General features: G+C 40.5%; 1 protein-coding gene across 4 annotated transcripts in view; it reads left to right on the top strand.

The window, feature by feature from the left end:
• The window catches only part of mast4 (microtubule associated serine/threonine kinase family member 4), an 86,300-nt gene that overhangs the window by 7,257 nt on the left and 57,637 nt on the right, over positions 1–21,406 (top strand). For all 4 annotated transcript variants that reach the window (XM_071205039.1, XM_071205038.1, XM_071205037.1 and 1 more), the window contains exons 2-3: positions 8,287–8,440; positions 11,514–11,635. In XM_071205039.1, the coding sequence (XP_071061140.1) occupies positions 8,287–8,440; positions 11,514–11,635 (276 nt within the window). The remainder of the gene's footprint in view (positions 1–8,286; positions 8,441–11,513; positions 11,636–21,406) is intronic.

Below are 21,406 nucleotides of genomic sequence, written 5' to 3'. Positions count from 1 at the left end.
TCCCCTGTGAGAGCACATACCGTTATATCTCTGAAATCCAAAGCTTTCCTTTAGCTAATGAAGGGATATTGTTAGTGTGAGGAGAACAATAAAGTGTCAATCGGGTGACATAAAATGTGGAGGACGCTGTGGATAGTTTTGATCTTCTAGAGTTATTAGGATTTAGGCCTTGGGACTTGTGTGTTTTTCTCCTTATGAGTAAACACTAAGAGCGTCAGTGCAGAGGGCAAGGGAAGAAGGATTTGGGCCAGAGGGGAGTTCAGGGGGAGTTGAAGTAGACAGATGTTGGTTGACAAGGTCAGCCAGAATATAGTTTGTTTTACTGCAGTTGACCCTGAGAAAAAGAGTGATGAACATGTTCTCTATCTGAAGACTTCATTGAGTAAAGTTCACAAACATCTAAGTGTGCCATGAAATGACCATGGAATTGAATACACACCATGTGAATATTTTGTATGCTCCTTCAAAGGAAGTTATGAGGAAACTCTCCTTTTTTAGTACTGACATCAACAGCAGCAAGCTCTTATTCTTCTCTTTAAAAAACTGGCCATTTGCTCAATCAATACCATGAAGTATCAGCATCATTATTCAAAATCTGCACGGCTAAGCAGTCTTTGCCCCGCACTCTTTTTGAGTCCAGGACGCATGTTCATGGGTCACAAACAGGAGGAAATTCTTTGTAACAGAGGTCACCATGTCCCATGAGCCACAGGAATCTGTTTTCTGATTGGCTGCGGATACTTCCTGGCCACAAAAGTTAAACTATTCCCAACATTTATTTTGGTCGCACTTCGTCGCAGAATCAAAACAGCCACAGCACGCTGAGGTCAGAGCTGCCTGCACAGCCTCCCATGCACATTGCAACTTTCTGCAAGCCCATTCTGTGTTTAATATAATGCAGACTTGGTTCAATTACATTTGGTCAGTCGTTTGGAAAAGTGTTTTGAACATAATAGTTTGATTTGAAATGTCTGGTTGGTTGATGACTTTGCACTCTGAGATAGGACTGCAGAATTTTGGGAAAAAATCTAATTGCGATTTTTCGGACAAATATTGCGATTCGATTTGCGATATTTGTTTTTAAGCGACCCAACGGAAGTTTATTGTAAAATGCGGCCAAATCTCCGGCTAGGAAGGTCGTATCAACGTACTCCCGTCTCTAGCAGCCCGCAGCCCGAGCTACGAGTGAAAGAACTAAACTTACATGAAACTTCCGTTGGGTTGCTTTAAAGTCAAGCTTCAGTTTAAGATTCACCCTGTAATAGAAACATGTGATGGAGCATCACTAACCTGACTCAGATGCTTTGTTTCACCAGACCATCTAAAGCTCCATTGGAAGTCATTTGGAAAAGTATTTAAAGGTGACATGTCATGCTTTTCCGGTTATTACCCGTCCCCTTGTGTGTTATGAAGGTTTTTATGCATGTAAACGGTGTGCAGAGTCAAAACCCTCAAAGTGCACCATGTAGCGAGTAAAACTCTAAAACAGAAAATACCTCCCAAAACCCCTCGTTGGAGATACGTCACTGTCCATTTGATTCTTCCGGGTACATCATGATGTCATGTCGTCCCCGGAAGGAAATGGACCAATCCGTGGAGCCGTTACGTCCGCGGAGCCGTTACGTTAAGCCCCTGCTGATTGGTCCAAATTGACCAATCAGCGGACTTCCTCACACACTCAGTGCAGGCAGCTCTGCTGATCTCTCCTCCCTGGCTGCAGGCTGATAACAGACAGTTGGGATCGCGGCAAAATTCTCTCTGCAGACCCATTCTCACAGCGTTCATCAACCTTTTTCTTCCTCAATATCAAGCCACACTTATTGTTTTTACTTCGGCTGTGACTTTGTGTGTGCTCAGGGTGAGTTTGGCTGTGTTTCGCTGTGTATCGCTAAACAAGGAAATCACACCTCCACGGAGCTTAGCGCGATTCACAACGTCCCGACTGGTCCCGACCAATCGGAGCACACTGGGCTCACAGGGAGGGGGGGGGGCAAGAGCTGCAACGTGCCGTTTAGTGGAGAGAGTGAATACTGCTGAATACACATACTTTACAGAGATGCTGTATGCGAAACCAATGTGAGTTTGGAAAATTGCACAGTCTAAATCTATTCTAGTAGACCTCAACAATGGAATTATGATCAGTGGAAATGGCCATGACGTGTGACCTTTAAAAAATACTTGGCTGGTGATTGGATCAATCTGTCTATCACCTTCTATCATGGGCAACAATGGCTGGTACATGTGGAGCACAGCACTTCTTATTGGTGTGGATAACTGACACACAAGAAGAACAAGCAGGGTTTCAAATCATTTCAAATCGCGATTTTGATTTAAAATCGATTAATCGTTCAGCCCTACTCTGAGACAATAAAATACCAGCCATGATGAAGTTCAATTATATAATATGCACCACTCTGCACTGGTGTGCTTTTAAATGGAACAACATGGAAGCACACATATTTTGGTTTTAAAAACGACATGTAATGCATTTGTGTGGGCGACAGTTGTGGCTCCTGGTATGGTTTGTGGTTGGTCTGTCTGTCCTGTTCTCGTTAATGTATTCAAGTTTGGCACAAGCGTCTGTAATCGAGGATATTCTAATTAGATATTGTTGGTCAACTGTCACTGTAACCACACAAAACAAGTTCTTGCCACAACTCAATAATTCAGTACAATGATTTATAAAAAAAAAAAGATCTAATTGGACAGAATGGTGAAGCATTGACATTTAGGACAGACAGACACTGATGTAGACCTTAACCTTGCTTGGCGGAGCAACACTTATAATTTAGATTTAATTTCAAACCTTTATTTATACAGATAAAATCCCATTGAGATCATTGATCTCTTTTCCAAGGGAGACCTGCTCAAGTAGTTCCACATGAAACATAAAAACATAAATAGAACAACAAAAGGACATCATACAGCATCATTTACATAATTATCCACATAAACAGGTACCAACAGCTTCCGATTGAGTAGCATCCAACCGAGCTTTAAAAACATTTAGTGGCACCAGATTGTTCAGTTTCCATTTAATTTGCAGACTATTCCAAGACAGAGGAGCTGCCCATCTAAAAGCTGTCTTCCCTAAGACAGTCCTAGCAGTTGGCACATTTAATAAAACCACAGCATTCGATCTCAGGCAGTAGCCACTTACAATTCTCCGTGAGATCAGGGAGCAGATATAAGATGGAAGTTTCCCTAACATGGCTTTGTATATGAAAATGTACCAGTGACTGAGCCTCCGTACAGTTAGTGAAGGCAAACCAGCCCTTGCATACAGGGTACAGTGATGGGTTAATGCTTTATAGTTTGTCACACATCTCAGTGACTGTGATACGCAGCATCTAACTTGACCAGGCAATTGGCAGGTGCATTCATATAGACCAGATCCCCATAGTCCAGCACAGGTCAAAGGTCACAGAGCCTTTTCCTGGCCTCAAGCGAGAAGCAGGACTTGTTTCTGAAAAAGAAACCTAGCCCAACCCTCAGTTTTTTTAGAAGGTTATTGACATGAAGTTTAAAAGAGAGACAATCATCAAGCCAGATACCCAGGTATTTGTAACAGGCAACAACTTCAAGTTTTGTTCCTTGCGTAGTTACAATATCTAAAACAGGCTCTGCTGTCTTTTTTGCTTTTGAAAAGAGCATTACCTTGATGAATGTGTAAGCTTGTGTGAAAAACAAATGTGATTAGATTATTACTAATCCTTGTTATTCTCAGTTGTTGGTCAGAAAAGGATATGACAGAAAAACAATGGCAGGGAGAACGATGAGTGAAACAAAGGACAGCGATGACTGGAAGCAGCTCCCGAGTAAAGCCTCTTGATATATGGGCTCTATGTTCCTGTTTTACATTATGTGTGTTCAGTGTGGCTTAGCAACCAATGAAAGACACTACTAACACTGTGTTCCCACTTATAAATGGTCCTTTAATCCATCTCAGTGAAATGATAAACACCACTTCCCCTCAAATCCTTAAAGGGAATGAATATCCTGGGTGTGAATGCGTTTGCTAATTCTCCCTTTGTAGATCAGCTTTTGTTATGTTTTTTTGAATCGGAAATCATGATTGAACCCTTTAACTTTGTAATGGAGAACCATGCCAAGTGGCTGGAGTATAAACAACTCTTCCTGCTGCTCTGTCCTTCTGCTTTCAGCTTGTTTTGGTAGCTGTGTGCGCCGTATAGAAAAGGTGTTTACCTGCCTCCAGTCTATGTAGTCCTTGTTATCTTGGATGATAAAGGTCATCAGCAGGAGTTCAACTTCTGCTGTGTTTGCTCGGCTCTTGCTCAGTTCTTTACAATATGCGTGAACCATTCCTTATATGCATTTCATTTCTGTCCCCTTGCATATTGTCTTTATTGATTCACTGGTTTGCGTGCTTGTGCTTTTCCTTATTTCCAATGATTCTCCTCCATCTAAAGCATATTGTAGCTAAAGACAGATATTTCCCTCAGTGGTTGGTCGAGACCAAAACCATAGCATAAAGATGGTTAGTAATGGAGTAACATTTACCACTTGGTCAGCCACACAAATGCTATTGTTGCTCTGATACTGCAGGTTGTGTAATTATGTAACTGTTTACTATGCGCCGTATCCATTTTTATTTTTTAGTAATATAGGTCAGTTATCTCAGAACGTGTTTCTGCTTCCCCCAAGCACCCCAAAAACATTTGTCTTTGTAGGTGTCAAAGTATTCATGATCAGAATAATGCCTTATTTTCATGCAAGTTTTAATAACGGGAAGGGGTGGTTATCTTGGTATCATGAACTTCAAGATGCTAGATGGTGCATAGGTACAAATAAATGGATAGTGTTGTATTTTAACTAATAGACTCGGTATTAGTAGTGTAACGGCAAATAAACCAAAACATGGTGATATAGATATAAGGCCTTTCTTTGTCCCATATTCTATACAGGTTAAGGCTTCATCTTTCAGACTGACTGTTTGTTGTGCAGTCCTTCATCTTTGTATCTTGTTTGGTGTCTGTTCTATGCTTTGACAACAAAGGGTTGTTGGTACTGTCCACTGTGTGAAGCTGAGGGTGGGGAGAGGAAGGAGAGAGGGGCAGCTCGGGGTTGATCTGGCTCTCCGGAGCTCTGCGTGGCTCTCTGCTGCAGGAAGGGAGGAATGCTAGGTGAAAGGGCACTGACGGCTGCCAAAAGTGCAACGCGTGTGCTCCCCGCTGTGCTAAATGTTGACTAGCTGCAGTGTTTCATATGTAATCAAATGTGCATTTCAAGGACTGACGCACACTTTTAAAATCAATGGAGATGTTTTGGACAATCCAAAATATGACTAATATCCTGTAATATCTTCGTGTCAGCTGTCTTCTTTAAGTGTCTTGAATCCAATTATGCATGGTACAGGAAATATCGTTTTTCTGATAACTCGAATGTAATTTGCTGATAATTATAGCCAAGCTCAGTCAAATGTATGAAATGAAACTCGAGCCTTTCACAGTTTTCACAGGCTCGTATATCTGTTTTGGTGCAACAACTGATTCCAAGGCCTCTACAGCTTGTTGTGGTTGGCGTTAGAATGCTCAGAGATTGCACTGTATTCTGCCTTACCATAGTATTCTAGGCAGACATCTATTTTACTGTAAATGGATGAAGCATTTTCTGAATTCCACTGCTCAAAGTATTTCTGTTTTTCTTTTTAAAAATACTGATACTGACAATACTGACATGTTTCCACAGTCATTTGAAAAACAAATGTCAAAACTAAATATATTGCATGCCTTTCAATTTCAGACTTTCGACCAGTGCACAGATAGGGAGATGCAGTTGGTGATTATCTCACTTCCTTTTAAGGGTATAGTCAAATAATGATCAAATGGACTGCTTTACGGATTCAATCAAACAGAAACACCACATTTCTTCTCGTCATCTGGCTTTTTTTTTTACAACTATGCAACAATGAAAACACATAAGGCCCTAATGCTGAAAATACTGTCGCTGTGTTGAAGGAAAGAAGTTGATTAAAGACAGCGTAAGCCGAGATATATTATGAAACACAGCATCTTGGAGGAAATGCGTCTGACTTCCTCAGTGATGTAGAAACAGTGCACATGGGGACCCTGCAGTCACTTAGCAAAGCTACTGTCATGGTATCACTGTTTGCTGTCCAGGCATACAGATCATAGCGACCTGCACTAAGGAAAGATGCCTTTGGCTCTGAACTATGCGACTGGATGATGCACGATTGTTTCACAGCATAACTCTAAACTGTGTATAGAGGCATTGCTTGGTTATTATCTGTAACAGTCCGACTCGTTCCTATTTCATTGTGATACATCTGATTGGATTTGCCTTTTAAGTTTTCTATCTGGAGATAGTTGCACCATTTAGTTTTAAATTCAAACTTTTAGGAGATTAACACATGACTCAATTAAAATGGGTTGCATCTCGAGCTAGTACATATTTAATAGTCCTCTGCAACTGTTACACAGCTTATATAAAGTACGACCTGTTTAGACCTTAACATTTAAGACATGAGATATGTTTGACACATCTGACCTAACATTTGTATACAATAAAAAAATAAATAAAAAAAATATTTCAAACCAATAACACAAATATACATTTATTTTGTAGATAATGAGTAAATGGTCGATGGAGATGATGAACTTTTGTTTTCTTCTCCTGAAAACTCATTACAAACTGCAATTTAATCAAATATTTGGAACCAAAGGTGCAAATGGACATTTGGCTGTCACAGCTGGTCATCTCAGCCTCAATAGTGTTATAGCTCAAATATTAGATGTTGGGCCTGTGACTGTTGTTATTCTGCTTGTTGTGAAAGGATTCATTGTAGTTTGACAGTGAATACATTGTAATACAAAATACAGTTTGAACCAACTCAAAAAAAGTAATACCAAGGAAACAACTTGTTCGAAAAGTTCACTTTTTTACAACACAGTCTTGCATAGTTGGAACGTTTTTATTCAGTTGTCTTTTTATTACCACAGTGGAGGTAATACAACAAATGTCTCTGTGAATACATGCTGTACATTACCGTACATGAAATGTCCCCATGCATTGTAAAGTGCCACCGTAACATAAATAGAGTCTGCGTTAGGACATAACAGTGGAGTGCATGTTCCACCATCCTGCTCATGGCTGCCTGTTTCTTTCCCCTTCATCATTCATCTATCTAAGTACCATCGCAACAGGTGTGTACATGCATGCACAGCAATATCACAGTTATGTTTCAGACAAACAATGAAGAAGACTGTTGCAGAGCTCTGGGATGTCGGTGTCATGAGATCCTGATGTTGCGCTGTCTATTTGACTTTAGGCTGTGCAGCAAAAGATCAATTGCCTCATGACTGAAGTTGTTACTAGAATTGATGACTGTAGATAAACTGCATAAAAGTCTGTTTTTTTCTATGTTGGCCATTTTGAAAAGCATTACCCTTGTTGGTTTGTTTCGTGCGGGAACTCTGTCACTTTTGCTCTGGATTGCTTCAGTCATTCAGAGGGCAAGCCACCCCAAAACGAGTTGGAGAGGTCTCAGTATGGAATCCTTCCATAGAGAGGCAGAGGGCAGGCTATTTCCTTCCACAGAATGCTCTGAGCCATGTATGTCTTTGTATTCTCAGAGAGGGCCTCTTCCTAACCACCGGGCATTGTGCTCTGGTCTGAAGGTCATTATCTCCTGAGAATACAATAGGCTAGTGCAACCTGTTCCCGCTGTGATGTGGAAATGTCTTGCTGACCATCCCTATTCCTTAATGTGTACCTGTTATTCATGAGCATTGCATGGTTATAGGTTTTACTAATACTTGCAATATTTCTGTTATGATATCTGCCCAGTGCCCGCTGCTCAGAGTGTCCTGCTTCTCAATAAAAAGCCACACAGCTGACTTGGATTGAGAAAGTGATTCATACATGTTGTGCTTAGCAGTGAGCAGAACATTATAGAGAACACCCTGGAAATCCCCCTCCGATGAATTCATTTAAGGATTTGAGTCCTCCCTTTAGGGTTTCCTGACATTTATATAAGTTCACCCCGTTTCACAAAGTGTTACCGTGTTAATATGGCTTTTTAGTTCCGTGTTACTTTTTTAAGGTGTCGGACCTTATTTTCTGAAACTGTCTGACTTGACTGATTGAATGAATTAAAGACTGAGAAATAGAACATATAAATACTTCTTCCACAAATAGAATAACGTTTCCTCAAACTAATGTATGAAGCACACTGATAAATGCCTTATATCTTTTTAAACAAAACTTGTTCTGAACCCACTGATTGTTTTCCATCTTCTCCTCCAGCTGGACGACATCCATTACCCTCCCTCCACATACGTCAGGAAGTCCAGTGACCCAGAGTTGTCTCATGGATTGAATTCTGCTCTCAAATTTAAACTACACCTGAATGAGGATGGAAAATACCTTCGAAGGAGGAGCCTAGGGGGTGGCCTCACAGGTAATTATTTTGCTCCCTATTTCAGGATTCTTACAAGTATTTTTGTTCCTTTAGATGCCAGATTGATGCATTTGTAAAGCTGATGGTCCCTATATTTGTATATTTTACTGTGGGGTTTCGCATAATATTTTCACTGTTTCCAAGCTTTAACACGTATTTTAAGTGGTCGTCAACAGTGGAAAAACACATTTCTTTCTGTATTTTTTTCATTACATTAATAACTACAAACTAATGTCAATTTATCACCTGTAGATTACGTAATAATTCTTTAATGGGGATGAATGATTTTAGTTTGATTTTTTTTTTTTTAAGTAAAGTGGTAATGACAGTAAAAAGCCTGTCACTTTAACCTGTCCTTGAGAGGGTAGAAATGACAGCGTGCGTCACTATTAAAACAAATCTGATAAACCTTATAAGGTTACATCATCGTTTGCAGGCAGCAGATAATGAACACACAGGATGCCCTCCAGAAGTGTAAAGCTTCATTTTAAGATAATTATTTTCTGAAAACATCAAATTGTTGAGTTGTTTTGATCCTCTCGCATGACATTTCTACTCGCCTCGCAAATAAAGTAAACCTAACATAAGATGTTTTTTTCCCCAGAGCTTCTACTGTGTCCGTTATTTATATAGCCATCAATATTTACTCTAAATTAATTGAAATCATAAACCATGTTTTCATAGGCTTTAAGGAAAATCTGCACAATCAACAAAAATCTAGTCATTTTTCCTGACACCCCCTTTCTAACAGTGTTGATGAGAGATTTCCTTTATGCCGGGATGTGATGGCTTAAGTGAGGAAAGCTTTTGCCAGTAAGGAAGGAAAGACCACAGCTTTCCCTCCTCATCCGGTTTGGTCTCCCTTCAATTCTTCAGATTTGACTGAAGTGATCATTGAAACTATAGAGATAACTGCAGCACAGTAACTACCAGATCCAGGTCCAGAAAAAAGTGATATTCTTTGCAATTATCTGAAGAGGAGTGAGAAATAAATAACCAGCAGCAGTGTTATTGTGCAAAGGCAAACAGCTGTAGCTTTAAGCTGTTTATTTAATGTTAAGTGTTTTTTTGGGCATTTAATGTCAACAGTTGAGTCAGCAGTTGATAGAGTTGACAGGAAATGAGTGTGGAAAAAGATAGGTCTCCTGCAAGACTCGATCTGCAGAGGCATCAGAGCGTCCCTAAACTGCGTTTTTCATGCAATACTACATTTACAAAACTCATATTACTGTTATATTGGGGAAAGATATCGGTCTTCCACCTCTCAATGAACACCGACAGCAATAGCGGGACCGTGAATTTATAGACATGCCTTCTACAGTTTATAAAAGCGTAACACATTGGATGTTTGACTTGTAATATCTCATGTGAACTTGAGATATTTCCTTGATGTTCTGAGAACAGTCTGGATATCTTGCCTTACTTCACTGAGCCAAATTTTCTAAATTCTCTACCGTCTCCTCGAGTGTTAACTTAAACAGGAAATGGAAATATATACACGTGGATAAAGGATGAGAACACCTCAACAAATAATTATTCAATCCATGTGCACATTAAGATCTGCTGATAATGATACTGAGGCTGTTTATGTTATGTTTTAATCTTTGTTTTACCTTGATGCACTAAGGTTGAACGAAGAGGGCAGATACAAAGAGCTTTTGGTGCCATCTAGTGGCCAGCACTGAGAGCTAAAGAGGAGATCTCAGTTTCACAAACGATACTTTTGTGCAGAGCTCCTGTTGATAATAAAACGTATTGGTGAATCATTCTTCTTATCATCCTCAGACTTTAGTCGCAGTGCAGTGCTGGTGCTTTGATGATGTATTATGGGACTACATGTTTTCCCCCTCTGGCTGTATTTAACCCTTTGTCACCCTGCCTTGCTGCACAGTCAGAGCCTTTAGCTCTGCACTCCTAAGAAGAGCAGACGCCAAGGATTATCTTATGTCACCTGTATGTCAGTTCTGTCTCCTCCATTTATTCCCTCTCGTTATAAGTCAGGGGTGGTACTGTGATAACTAATGACAGTTTGAATTTACAGTTGTGCGACAAATCTTGTTCACAACCTCACAGTATAGTGAAAACACTGTTTAGATCAGTGGTTCCCAACCTGGGGGGCGCGCCCAAAGATCGCAGGGGGTGCGCCAGGCCTCAGATGATTTGAGGCCAAATATCATATTTAGACTTTTTATTTTTTTTTACATATAATTCAGATCGGTCTCCATTTTGTACATTATTTACGACTTTTGAATCCACATAAACACATCGGCAAAATCCGGCTTACTTTGAGCATGTGTTTTACACAGTTTAATCCCTTTGTGAATTGTTTCCACTTGCGCCGTCCTTTAATTTCTTCATACAGCGGGAATCCAAATGAATTAATCCTGAGTCCAATAACCATCAAAGTCACTCCAATAGTGCTCCTCAATTACGCTTTCATCCTCCTTTAACAAAATACTTCATTCATCCATTTTGTGACAGTAGTTGTAGCAATTTGAGTGCAACTTCCAACAGGAGTCATTTGGGGTGGCTCTTGGGAAAAAAGGTTGGGAACCCCTGGTTTAGATCCCTTACTAAAGTAAAAGTACCAATACATTGCAAAAATGCTCCTCAAAGAATTTATTATAGGGATTATATAATAATACTCATTATGTAGAAAAGTGGCCCCTCTCACTGATGTATTACTATTTATTACTTAATTATGATGCATTAATGTGCAAATAGCATTTCACTGTTGTAGCTGGCTCTCGTTGAATTAGTTCTAGCTACTGTACAGTTGTTGTTCATCTGGTGGATTCCAATGTAAAAGTCATCCCATGTGTAAGGGTCACAAAACCTATTTTGGGGATATGAGACAATTGGAGCAGGGTAAAGTTTATTTATTTTTTAATAATAAATATATCATTTTATTATATATTTGCGAAATAATCGATAAATGACCCTCTAATTTTCACCAGTAAAAAACAAACAAAACAGATTCAGCTATCTGGGAAGTTTTGGGGGGGAATCTGTGTTGCAAAATCCCCCAAAATTGCAAAACATGAACTGACCTTGTCCTGTTATTGCTCTGCAGGAAAGTACCTCCTGCTGCCCACCGCTCCCCAGCAGACACACACCGCATCGGAGACCTCTAACCTGGTTCGCATGAGTTCCCTGTACCTCGGGAAGTCAGACCCCTCCCTCACCTCCAGCCTGGTGAGTACCTCCTAAATAAAGTGCTTCTTAATAACCATAAAGCAGGCAACTCTGTCTGTAGAGTGTAGATGCTTCGTACGATGACGTTTCTGATCGGGACTATGATACGATCTCTGTTCTTGTTTTTCATTTCTTGTTTGTAACTTTGCTGCTGCCATGACTCTCTTGTAAAAGAGCATTTGTAACCTCAATGAGACTTAGGTTAACCAAAGGTTGAACAAACTAGATAAATAAATCATTACTCACCATATTCTGCATCCTGACCTATGCTCCAGTGACCTCGCCGTTTGAACAGTTGCAGGCAACATCACTAAACTTCTCTTGCATGTGTCTACACATATTTAACAGTGAAGTAATAATAAATTTGTTTATCCGTTGTATTATTTCTTGTGGCTTTTTATGTGAATTTACTTATCGGTACATAACATGAGCCATGCATAGGTGTTTTAATCAACAACGATTCATGCATTCATAAAGGCCGATATTGGGCCTGTGGCTGTGGCGCAGTGGGTTGGTGCGTTGGTGTTCGGATCAGGGGGTCACAGGTTCAAACCCCACTGCAGTCAGCATGTCGTTGTGTCCCTGAGACACTTTGTGTCTACATTGTGTTACAATGGTGTTTGATAGAAACCAGAAAATGACACCAGTAATGACAAACTGAGAATGCTGCGTGGGGTCTGGGGGCCGTGTTGGCGGGACGTTGCGGGGCTCGCTGCTCCGCCCTTTGAGGCTCGAGGAGCGGACAGTGTGAGCTGGATTACTGGTGTCTGCGAGACAGCGAGACACCGAGGAACTCAGCCTCACGTGTGTGTGGCGAACTGTGAGTGGAGATCCACGGAGCTGCGGCTGAGAAAAGATCAGGCTGAGTGTGTGTGTGTGTGTGTGTGTGTGTGTGTGTGTGTGTGTGTGTGTGTGTGTGTGTGTGTGTGTGTGTGTGTGTGTGTGTGTGTGTGTGTGTGTGTGTGTGTGTGTGTGTGTGTGTGTGTGTGTGTGTGTGTGTGTGTGTGTGTGTGTGTGTGTGTGTGTGTGTGTGTGTGTGTGTGTGTGTGTGTGTGTGTGTGTGTGTGTGTGTGTGTGTGTGTGTGTGTGTGTGTGTGTGTGTGTGTGTGTGTGTGTGTGTGTGTGTGTGTGTGTGTGGAGCTCCACGGATTGGTCCATTTGGACCTGGGTATGGTCACGTCACCATACTTAGGAAGAAAACAATAGAAAAAGATAAATCTCCAACGAGGCGTTCTGGGGCAGCACAGACAGGTATTTTCTGTGTTAGAGTTTTACTCGCGACAGGGTGTACTTTGAGGGTTTGTGACTTTGCAGACTGTTTTCATGCAGAACAACCTTCATAACACACAAGGGGACGGGTAGTAACCGGAAAAGCATGACATGGGACCTTTAAAGCATGCATGTTGAAGTTTAAGTTTAAAAAAAAAAAAAAAATCTGAAATAAAACCACATTTTGAGCAGGTTCAAGTGTATCCCTAGTTTGAATGGGATGACATCATGAAGGCAGAGGTGACCTTCAGCGCGCTCTGCTCTTTCAGATGACATTGACAGATACTCTGATGTGATATATGGTGATCTTGTTGTCTCAGGAGTGAGATACAATCAAAAGCGGATAATCCAATGCTGTTAAGGGGTGACTCATTCCCACTGTGTGCTCCCTCGCAGCTACAGAAAAGGTTAATGTAATAAAAAAGGATGCGCTTGTGTGTGTGTAAAATGTGAGTGTATGTGTGGCTGATTTGACTGTGATGGTACATTTTCCCCATCAGTGACCTAAGTAGTTTGACCCAGACACTGTAACCTGAACCTTTCTCATTGACATCATGGTGACTCTGTTTACAATAATGACACGAAGCAACACAACACCACCAATCCAGTATGTGATGCACTTACAAGATGCTGTATGTAAGCTAATTATGTACACTGGGGGGAGCTAGTGCGTTTTCAGTGTAGTCTAAACACACAAACATAACACTGCCCACAAAAGAATTGTCCTCTACTCAATGTGTTGACTCAATTTAAGTTTGAAAACATAATGCCTCTTTAACATTTTGAAGTTTGCCGGTATTTTAAATATCCCTGTAGGTATTTGTTTCTTGCCAACCATCACATAAAGGTTAGAGCATAAAAACAGATACACAATATCTTCCTCATGGATATTAGCAAGAGATTTACAGTGCCTGCCTACACAGGAATCATTTTACAATACTTCAGTGGAATTTGGATAGATATGCATGTAACTACCAAGACTTTTCTTATATGGCAATTATCACGTCATATTGCACATAAGGAGAATTTGCCAAAGTGCTCTGAGCTGTGAACCAGCCCGATGTTAATTGAGAGGACTGTAATGCTTTCAGATGAGGCTGTAAGGTCATGGGGACCCAGGAGACATATTTTCTTCATCATACTTTGTTCAGCAAAATGGGCCCCAAGATAGATGATGGAACATGAGCTCTTTGCTAAGGAGAGACATTGGGGTGCAATGCACGGCTGTGGTGCATTGTGTGCCCGCTCCACGATGTTCCATGCTGCACCTCTCCAACTCCAAAACATGAGTTGTCATGCTGAATGGCAGTTTGTGCATATAATGCAATGTGAGAAAATTCCTTGCACGCCCCTACTGTAGGAGATTCCACTGAAGGACGAGTTCAGGCGTCAATTATCTACAATTTTGCCCAGCTTTCCTCTGGTGGAACTAATGATTGCCAATACTGATTTTCTTAACTTATCATTTGTATTCTGTACAGTCTTGCTGCTCTAAAGTCTTCCCACACTTTTCCCAGCTGTCATTTGAATGTGTACAGTATGTAATCAAATGTCTTCTGTTATACGCTGCTCAAATGTTGTCTTACCCTGATTTCTATTCTCAACACTGTTTGCAAACCTCTTGTGACATGAGAAAATGAGATGCTGGTGACCGCTGCTGACATATTGTCTCGTGTAGACACAAGCTGAATGGCTGATGTGTTGCTACATCTTTACGGTATCTATTGGCTGCTCTGACACCTCGGGGGTTCGTCTGCAGCCACTGTTTCATCCTGCCTGCAGAACAAGCTTAGAGAAGATGGAGAATTGCTTAACCTTGGGAGAGAAGACAAACACTTCAGCTACTAACCAATGAAAGTTGCTCTTCTTTTTGTTTCTCAATTAGAAGTGTTGGAAAATGCGAGTCTCATTTGCAATATACAAGCGAGTGGCATTTGTCATCTTGATGGCGATATGACACACCAGTCTCTGCCCTTTGTGACAATAAACGATTGCATTTTGAACTTCATACTGAATCTGTTGCGCTGAACATTGCAGTCAAATCTAACTGCTGGCAGATTTGGCAGATATATTAATGTCTACGGAAATTATAAATATGGTTGGTTTAAGTGAACTCAATAATTGATATGCTAATTATGAACATTTCCCAAAAAATTTATAAAAGTGATGACATTGTGGACAGATACATTTCAAGGAAAATGTAGATCATCATGGAAAATATAAGATATAAATTCACATTTTTGGATATCAATTACTCAACGGTTGAATGGAAAATCAGAAAAGGGAGAAGTCTTGTAGAAATAAGTAAGTCTGGACTGTGTTTAAGCTACATACTATTTTTAAACGAGCAATTACAGCTCTCGCAACAAGTCATTTATCAAGTCAAATGCTCACTACTTCCTAAACACATTCTCGTAAATATAAAAGTTCATGGGTGTGTATGTAAACGCATGTATTAATGTGTGTATTTATATACATTATTATTTATATTTATTTGTATACATAGATTCAAAGATCCTGGGAGCGGTTTTGATATTAAAATAGATTTAATTAATTAATTACATTTGTAATTCTATATGTGCTGAAATGTGTCTCTTTGCAATTGGATGACTCCCGGCAGGGCTGTTTTCTTCAAGCTTTGCTTTCTGCCCTCCCGCTTCTACTAATGTAATGTATTTTCTGGTACCTTGTCCATATCAATTGTCTGTATTAATATTGAATTGAGTTAGTAGAGAAATAATAAATGGAAAAATACAAATAAATCGCCAAAACCATACACTTGAGCGTAAGCGATTGCACAGGTGTGCTGCTCGTCTATTTTAAACTAAATTAAATCAAGTTAATTAAGGATTCACACCACTTGATGTTTAATAGCTATTTGTGTATTCTCATGGTTACTTTATTTCCCCCTTGTCTCCTGAGTGACCTTTATTAACTCTATGACACTCCTTTAGTGTTTTCAGCCGTGCTTTGCCCCCCCTCTGCCACCCAGGACTCCTGTTGTTGCTTTTTGCCTTCTTCCCTCCTTCATGCTCTCCCATCATGCCCCTGGGTGTGCACGACTCTTTGACAAGCGTGGCACATCTCTCTTGATTGTGATGCTCTTTGGCAGAAAATCAATACCTCTCTTCTGGTGCGATATGGAGATAAGACTGTCATAATCCTGATGTTGTGCCTCTGTGGACTCTCATTCTGCCTCATAATGGCACTCGGTGATGTCCTTCACTGATAGCATTGTTGTTGGAGCAGCTTGTTGTTGCAAAAGGAAGAAAATGTAGTTCATGAGTTTTGGTGTATGGTCAGAAAAAACAACACATTAACAAATACCATCGATTTTTCAGTCCACACTGAACAACCTGCCTTGTTTGTTTCTTTTATTTCAGCCCACATCTAATAAAAAATATGATTATCCAGTAGCCAGCACAAAACCAGAGTGGAAAATAAGTGACTTTATTGATCTGGTTTTGTTGGTATCTTTGTTTTGTGGTCCCTGCATGGCTATGTGTTTTCATCTTGGTTAAATGTGATCCCTATTTCGCACATAGTTTTAGACTGTGTATATTGTACCTTTAAAACAAAATCTACAGTATACAATACGTACACAATTCACAAGCCCCCCAAAAAAGAAGGAAAAGATTTAGGCTAACCCGTCCTCTTCACACAGCAGGGTAAGGACCAATAGCTACTCCAAAAGTAAAAGGCTAGAGGGAACGCTAACGACTGGGCCTGAAACTCTGATTGTGGGTGACTCTGCTGTAAGAGATGTAAAAGGTCTGTGTAATAAGAACAACACCAAAGTACTCTGTTTTCCCAAGGATACGGTCTCTGACTTGGCTGAGAAGATCCTGCATATTGGGGCTGAACATCCGACTGTGAAGAATGTGGTTCTGCACATTGGAACAAATGATGTTGTGAAACAACAGTCAGAAGTGCTGAAAGAAGACTTTAAATGTTTGTTGGAAACTGTCAGTTCTCTAAATGCAGAGGTGTTCATCAGTGGCCCTCTACCGCCAGTCAGAAGAGGAGTGGAGAGATTCAGCAGATTGTTTGCACTGAACACCTGGCTTTCAACTGTCTGTACTGACCATTCTGTCCATTTTATTGACAATTTTAACTTTTTCTGGGACTGCAGACATCTTTTCAAGGCAAATGGAGTTTGCCTGAACAAGTCAGGAGTGAAATTGTTTATCTCTAACATATTCAACTGCCTGCGTCATCAATCTGTTCCCTCTGCCAAGGACAAGCGGCAAGAGGAATCAAAACAGGAGAAAGACACAACACATCGTTCAGAAAACCCTGAAGAATTATCACTGCACCCGCCTGAGGAATGTTCTGAGGAAACTCCATTCACCCTTTCACCCTCGCCCACCCTCCTGGAGATCGTTGAACACATGAAGGAGATACAGAGGGTTGGCACCGATTCCTTCCTGGAGTTCAAAGACCAAACTAAGGTGATACGCAGGGCTGGCAGCATGTCCTTTACCCCCGCTCCTCAACGACGCCCACCAAAATCACTGTGGAGACGCGCACCATCTCCCCCGTCTCCATCAACGTGCCTACGTCAACCACCTCCCCTCCCTTCAAGAAAGCATCTGCAGTCTCCGAAGCCTGATAAGAATGTGTGTGTACAAAACACAACAAACTCTCACTGATATGTGTGGGGTCCAGGCTCAAGGGCGTATGGCACTCTCAACTCTTTCCAGGACATGCCGGGGCCCTGCCTGCCTGTAGCTTTGCCGATATCTGTGTTGATAGGTAATAGATTAAGAGCGGAGAATCATCTTAGAAACAGGAAGCGCCCAAACGTTTGTGTGAGTTTATCTAATTTAGCAGTGATTCCATGTCAGCCACAGCTTGTTACAAAAAACATGATTGATAGTGTGTTTAACAAACTTAAACTAGCTTTATTAAATGTCAGGTCTTTGGCAGGAAAAACATTTTTAATCAATGATTTTATCACTGAGCACAATCTCGATTTTATGTTTTTAACAGAAACTTGGATTGAACAAAATAACAGTGCAGCTGTTCTTATCGAATCAACCCCTGCCAACTTTAGTTTTATGAGTCAGGAAAGAATGCATAAGAAAGGGGGTGGAGTTGCTATTCTGTTCAATGATTCCCTTCAATGCAGGAAGACATCGTATGGAAACTTTGATTCTTTTGAATATGTGGCCCTTCAGCTGAAATGCTCCTCTCGAGCTCTGTTCCTAAATATCTATAGACCACCCAAATACTGTGCAAGCTTTTTTGATGACTTTACTGAACTGCTGTCTATAGTGTGTATTGACTTTGACAGTCTAGTCATTGTTGGTGATATTAACATCCATGTTGACAACCCCCAGGACAGAGGGGCTAAAGAACTGTTTTGTGTTCTTGATAGCTATGGACTGACTCAGCATGTGACGGAGCCCACGCACAATAAGGGGCACACTCTGGACTTAATTATCTCAAAGGGTCTGAATATCTCTAAGGTTGTGGTGACTGATGTTGCACTGTCTGACCATTCCTGTGTTCACAAAAATGTTCAAAAAGAGGTAACCACAAAGCGATATTTAACTGAAAATACTGGGGAAATGTTTACTCAGAATTTTTCTACCACACTTGCCCCTGCTAACATCTCAGTAAATGAGCTAGTAGATCATTTTAATTCAAAAATTACAAATTGTATAGATGCCATTGCTCCAATTAAGGTAAAGGAAGTGACTGGGAAGAAAATATCTAAATGGAGAAAGGCCATGACCGTGAAAACAGAAAAAAGAGAATGTCGAAAAGCTGAACGCAGGTGGCGAAAAACAAATCTCCAGGTTCACTTTGACATTTATAAAGAGAGACTTGGCCTTTATAATTTGGAATTGAAAAACGCACAACAATCGTTCTTCTCTGACATCATTACCAAAAACAAAAACAACGCACATGCCTTGTTTGCTACCGTCGACAGACTAACTAACCCCCCAGTGTCAGTAGCCTCTGAATTTCTATCCACCAGGGCGTGCAATGAATTTGCCTTCTTCACTGACAAAATTCAGAAAATCAGACAAGCAGTCAGTGCCTCTGCATCAGGAACAGCAAATGTGTTGTCTCTGTGTGCACTTAACATCAATTCAGACATCATGACACAATTCCATCAGATTAATGATAAAAACCTAGAGGATTATACAACTTCTGAAATCCTCCTCCTGCTGCCTTGATATTATTCCAACAGGATTTTTCAAAGATGTTTTACCTTGCATGGCCTCAGAACTACTTCATATAGTAAACAAATCTCTTCACTCAGGTATTTTTCCACAGGCCCTGAAAACTGCAGTCATTAAACCGCTCTTAAAAATGAATAATCTAGATGCTTCAGTAATGAACAATTACAGGCCCATATCAAACCTGGAGTAATTTCTTGCATTTAAATAACTGTTTCGATGTGTTCCAGTCAGGCTTTCGACAAACCACAGCACTGAGACTGCTCTTGTAAAGGTCTTTGACATCCACTTAAACACAGACAGTGGCAGAACTTCAGTGTTAGTATTATTAGATCTCAGTGCTGCGTTTGACACTGTTGACCACAGCATATTACTAAACCGACTGGAAAACTGGGTGGGACTTTCGGAAACAGTTCTAAATTGGTTTGAATCCTACTTAAAGGACAGAAACAACTTTGTTTCTATAGGTAAATACACATCTGAGTTGACAAATATGACATGTGGGGTTCCTCAAGGCTCCATCTTGGGGACTCTTCTCTTTAACATCTACATGCTACCACTGGCTCAGATAATGAAGAACAACAAAATAAGTTACCATAGCTATGCAGATGACACACAAATGTACGTAACAATTTCACCAGGAGACTATGCTCCAATTCAAACACTGAGTAAGTGCATTGAACAAATCAATGACTGGATGTGTCAGAACTTTCTCCAATTAAACAAAGATAAAACTGAGGTAATGGTTTTTGGAGCCAAGTCAGAACGTTTAAAAGTTAGCGCTGAGCTTCAGTGTGCAATGTTCAAAACAACAGATAAAGCCAGAAATCTAGGTGTAGTCATGGACTCTGACCTGAGTTTCAACAGTCACATTAAAACAGTTACTAAATCAGCCTACTATCACCTAAAGAATATATCTAGCATTAAAAGACTAATGTCACAGCAGGATTTGGAAAAACTTGTCCATGCCTTTATCTTCAGTAGACTCGACTACTGCAATGGTGTCTTCACAGGTCTCACTAAAAAATCTATTAGAAAGCTGCAGCTGATTCAGAACGCCGCTGCTCGAGTCCTCACTAACACTAAGAAAGTGGATCACATCACTCCAGTTCTGAAGTATTTACACTGGCTTCCTGTGTGTCAAAGAATAGATTTCAAAATACTGCTGCTGGTTTATAAAGCACTGAATGGTTTAGGCCCAAAATACATTTCTGACCTCCTGCTAAATTATGAACCATCCAGATCTCTCAGGTCTTCAGGGACTGGTCAGCTTTCTGTCCCCAGAGTCAGAACTAAACATGGTAAAGCAGCGTTCAGTTATTATGCTCCAAATATCTGGAACAAACTCCCAGAAACCTGCAGGTCCGCTGCAACTCTTACTACTTTTAAATCCAGGCTGAAGACTTTGCTTTTTGTCGCTGCTTTTAATTGAACTATTCATATCTTAAACTGCACTGTAACTTTTATCCATGTATTTTTCCTTTTAATGTTTATTTTATTAGCTTTTCTTTTTTAATGCTTAATGTCTTTCATTTTTTGTAAAGCACTTTGAATTGCCTTGTGTTGAAAAGTGCTATATAAATAAACTTGCCTTGCCTTGCCTTGCCTAGGCTGATTTCATCCTACAACTGTATCTGAATTTGAAAAGGGACCATTAGTGTGGGAGAGAAACTCCCCCTGGAGGGAACACAGGGATGTTAGCCTTTGCAGACCATTTACATGCACACAAACTAGGGATGTCTCGATCACCTTTTTTTGCTCCCGATCCGATTCCGATCATTTGATTTTGACAATCTGCCGATACAGATTTTTTTTTTTTAAGAGAAAAAAAGGTAACTGGCTGGTCATCCAACGCGATGAATTCAGCTATCTTGGCTGTTATTTTCTTGGCCTTTTCACTGTTCTGGGGCAGTTTTTCTTTCCTGAAAGTGTCTGTTGTTTCAGTGCCGTTACCTGAGTGGCCGCTGTGTACTCGTAGTGTTGTTGTTGGTGTTTGTTTCTCAGGTGGCGTATTAGATTGGTCGCGTTGAAAGTAGCTCTGTTCTTTCCACCACGCGGAACCTCCGCCTTGCAAACATTGCATCTGGCTGTTACACTGCCTTCGCTTTCAATTTTATAATACTTCCAAACTCCTGACATTTTCTCTGTCCCGACTCCCGAGTCACCAGCTGAACGTAGCCTCTCGTTAGCTTACTGCTACTATTAGACACTGCGCCCACTCTGTTGCCAGATTTGAGAGAAATAAGCAACCAGGTCTATGAAAACAAGCCCAAAAGAAGCAACACATACATGATGTTGTGTAATTTTAAAC

The sequence above is a fragment of the Pseudochaenichthys georgianus genome, chromosome 12 (assembly GCF_902827115.2).
Source record: "Pseudochaenichthys georgianus chromosome 12, fPseGeo1.2, whole genome shotgun sequence".
Classification (NCBI taxonomy): Eukaryota; Metazoa; Chordata; class Actinopteri; order Perciformes; family Channichthyidae; genus Pseudochaenichthys; species Pseudochaenichthys georgianus.
This window is presented reverse-complemented; position numbering and strand designations above follow the sequence as displayed.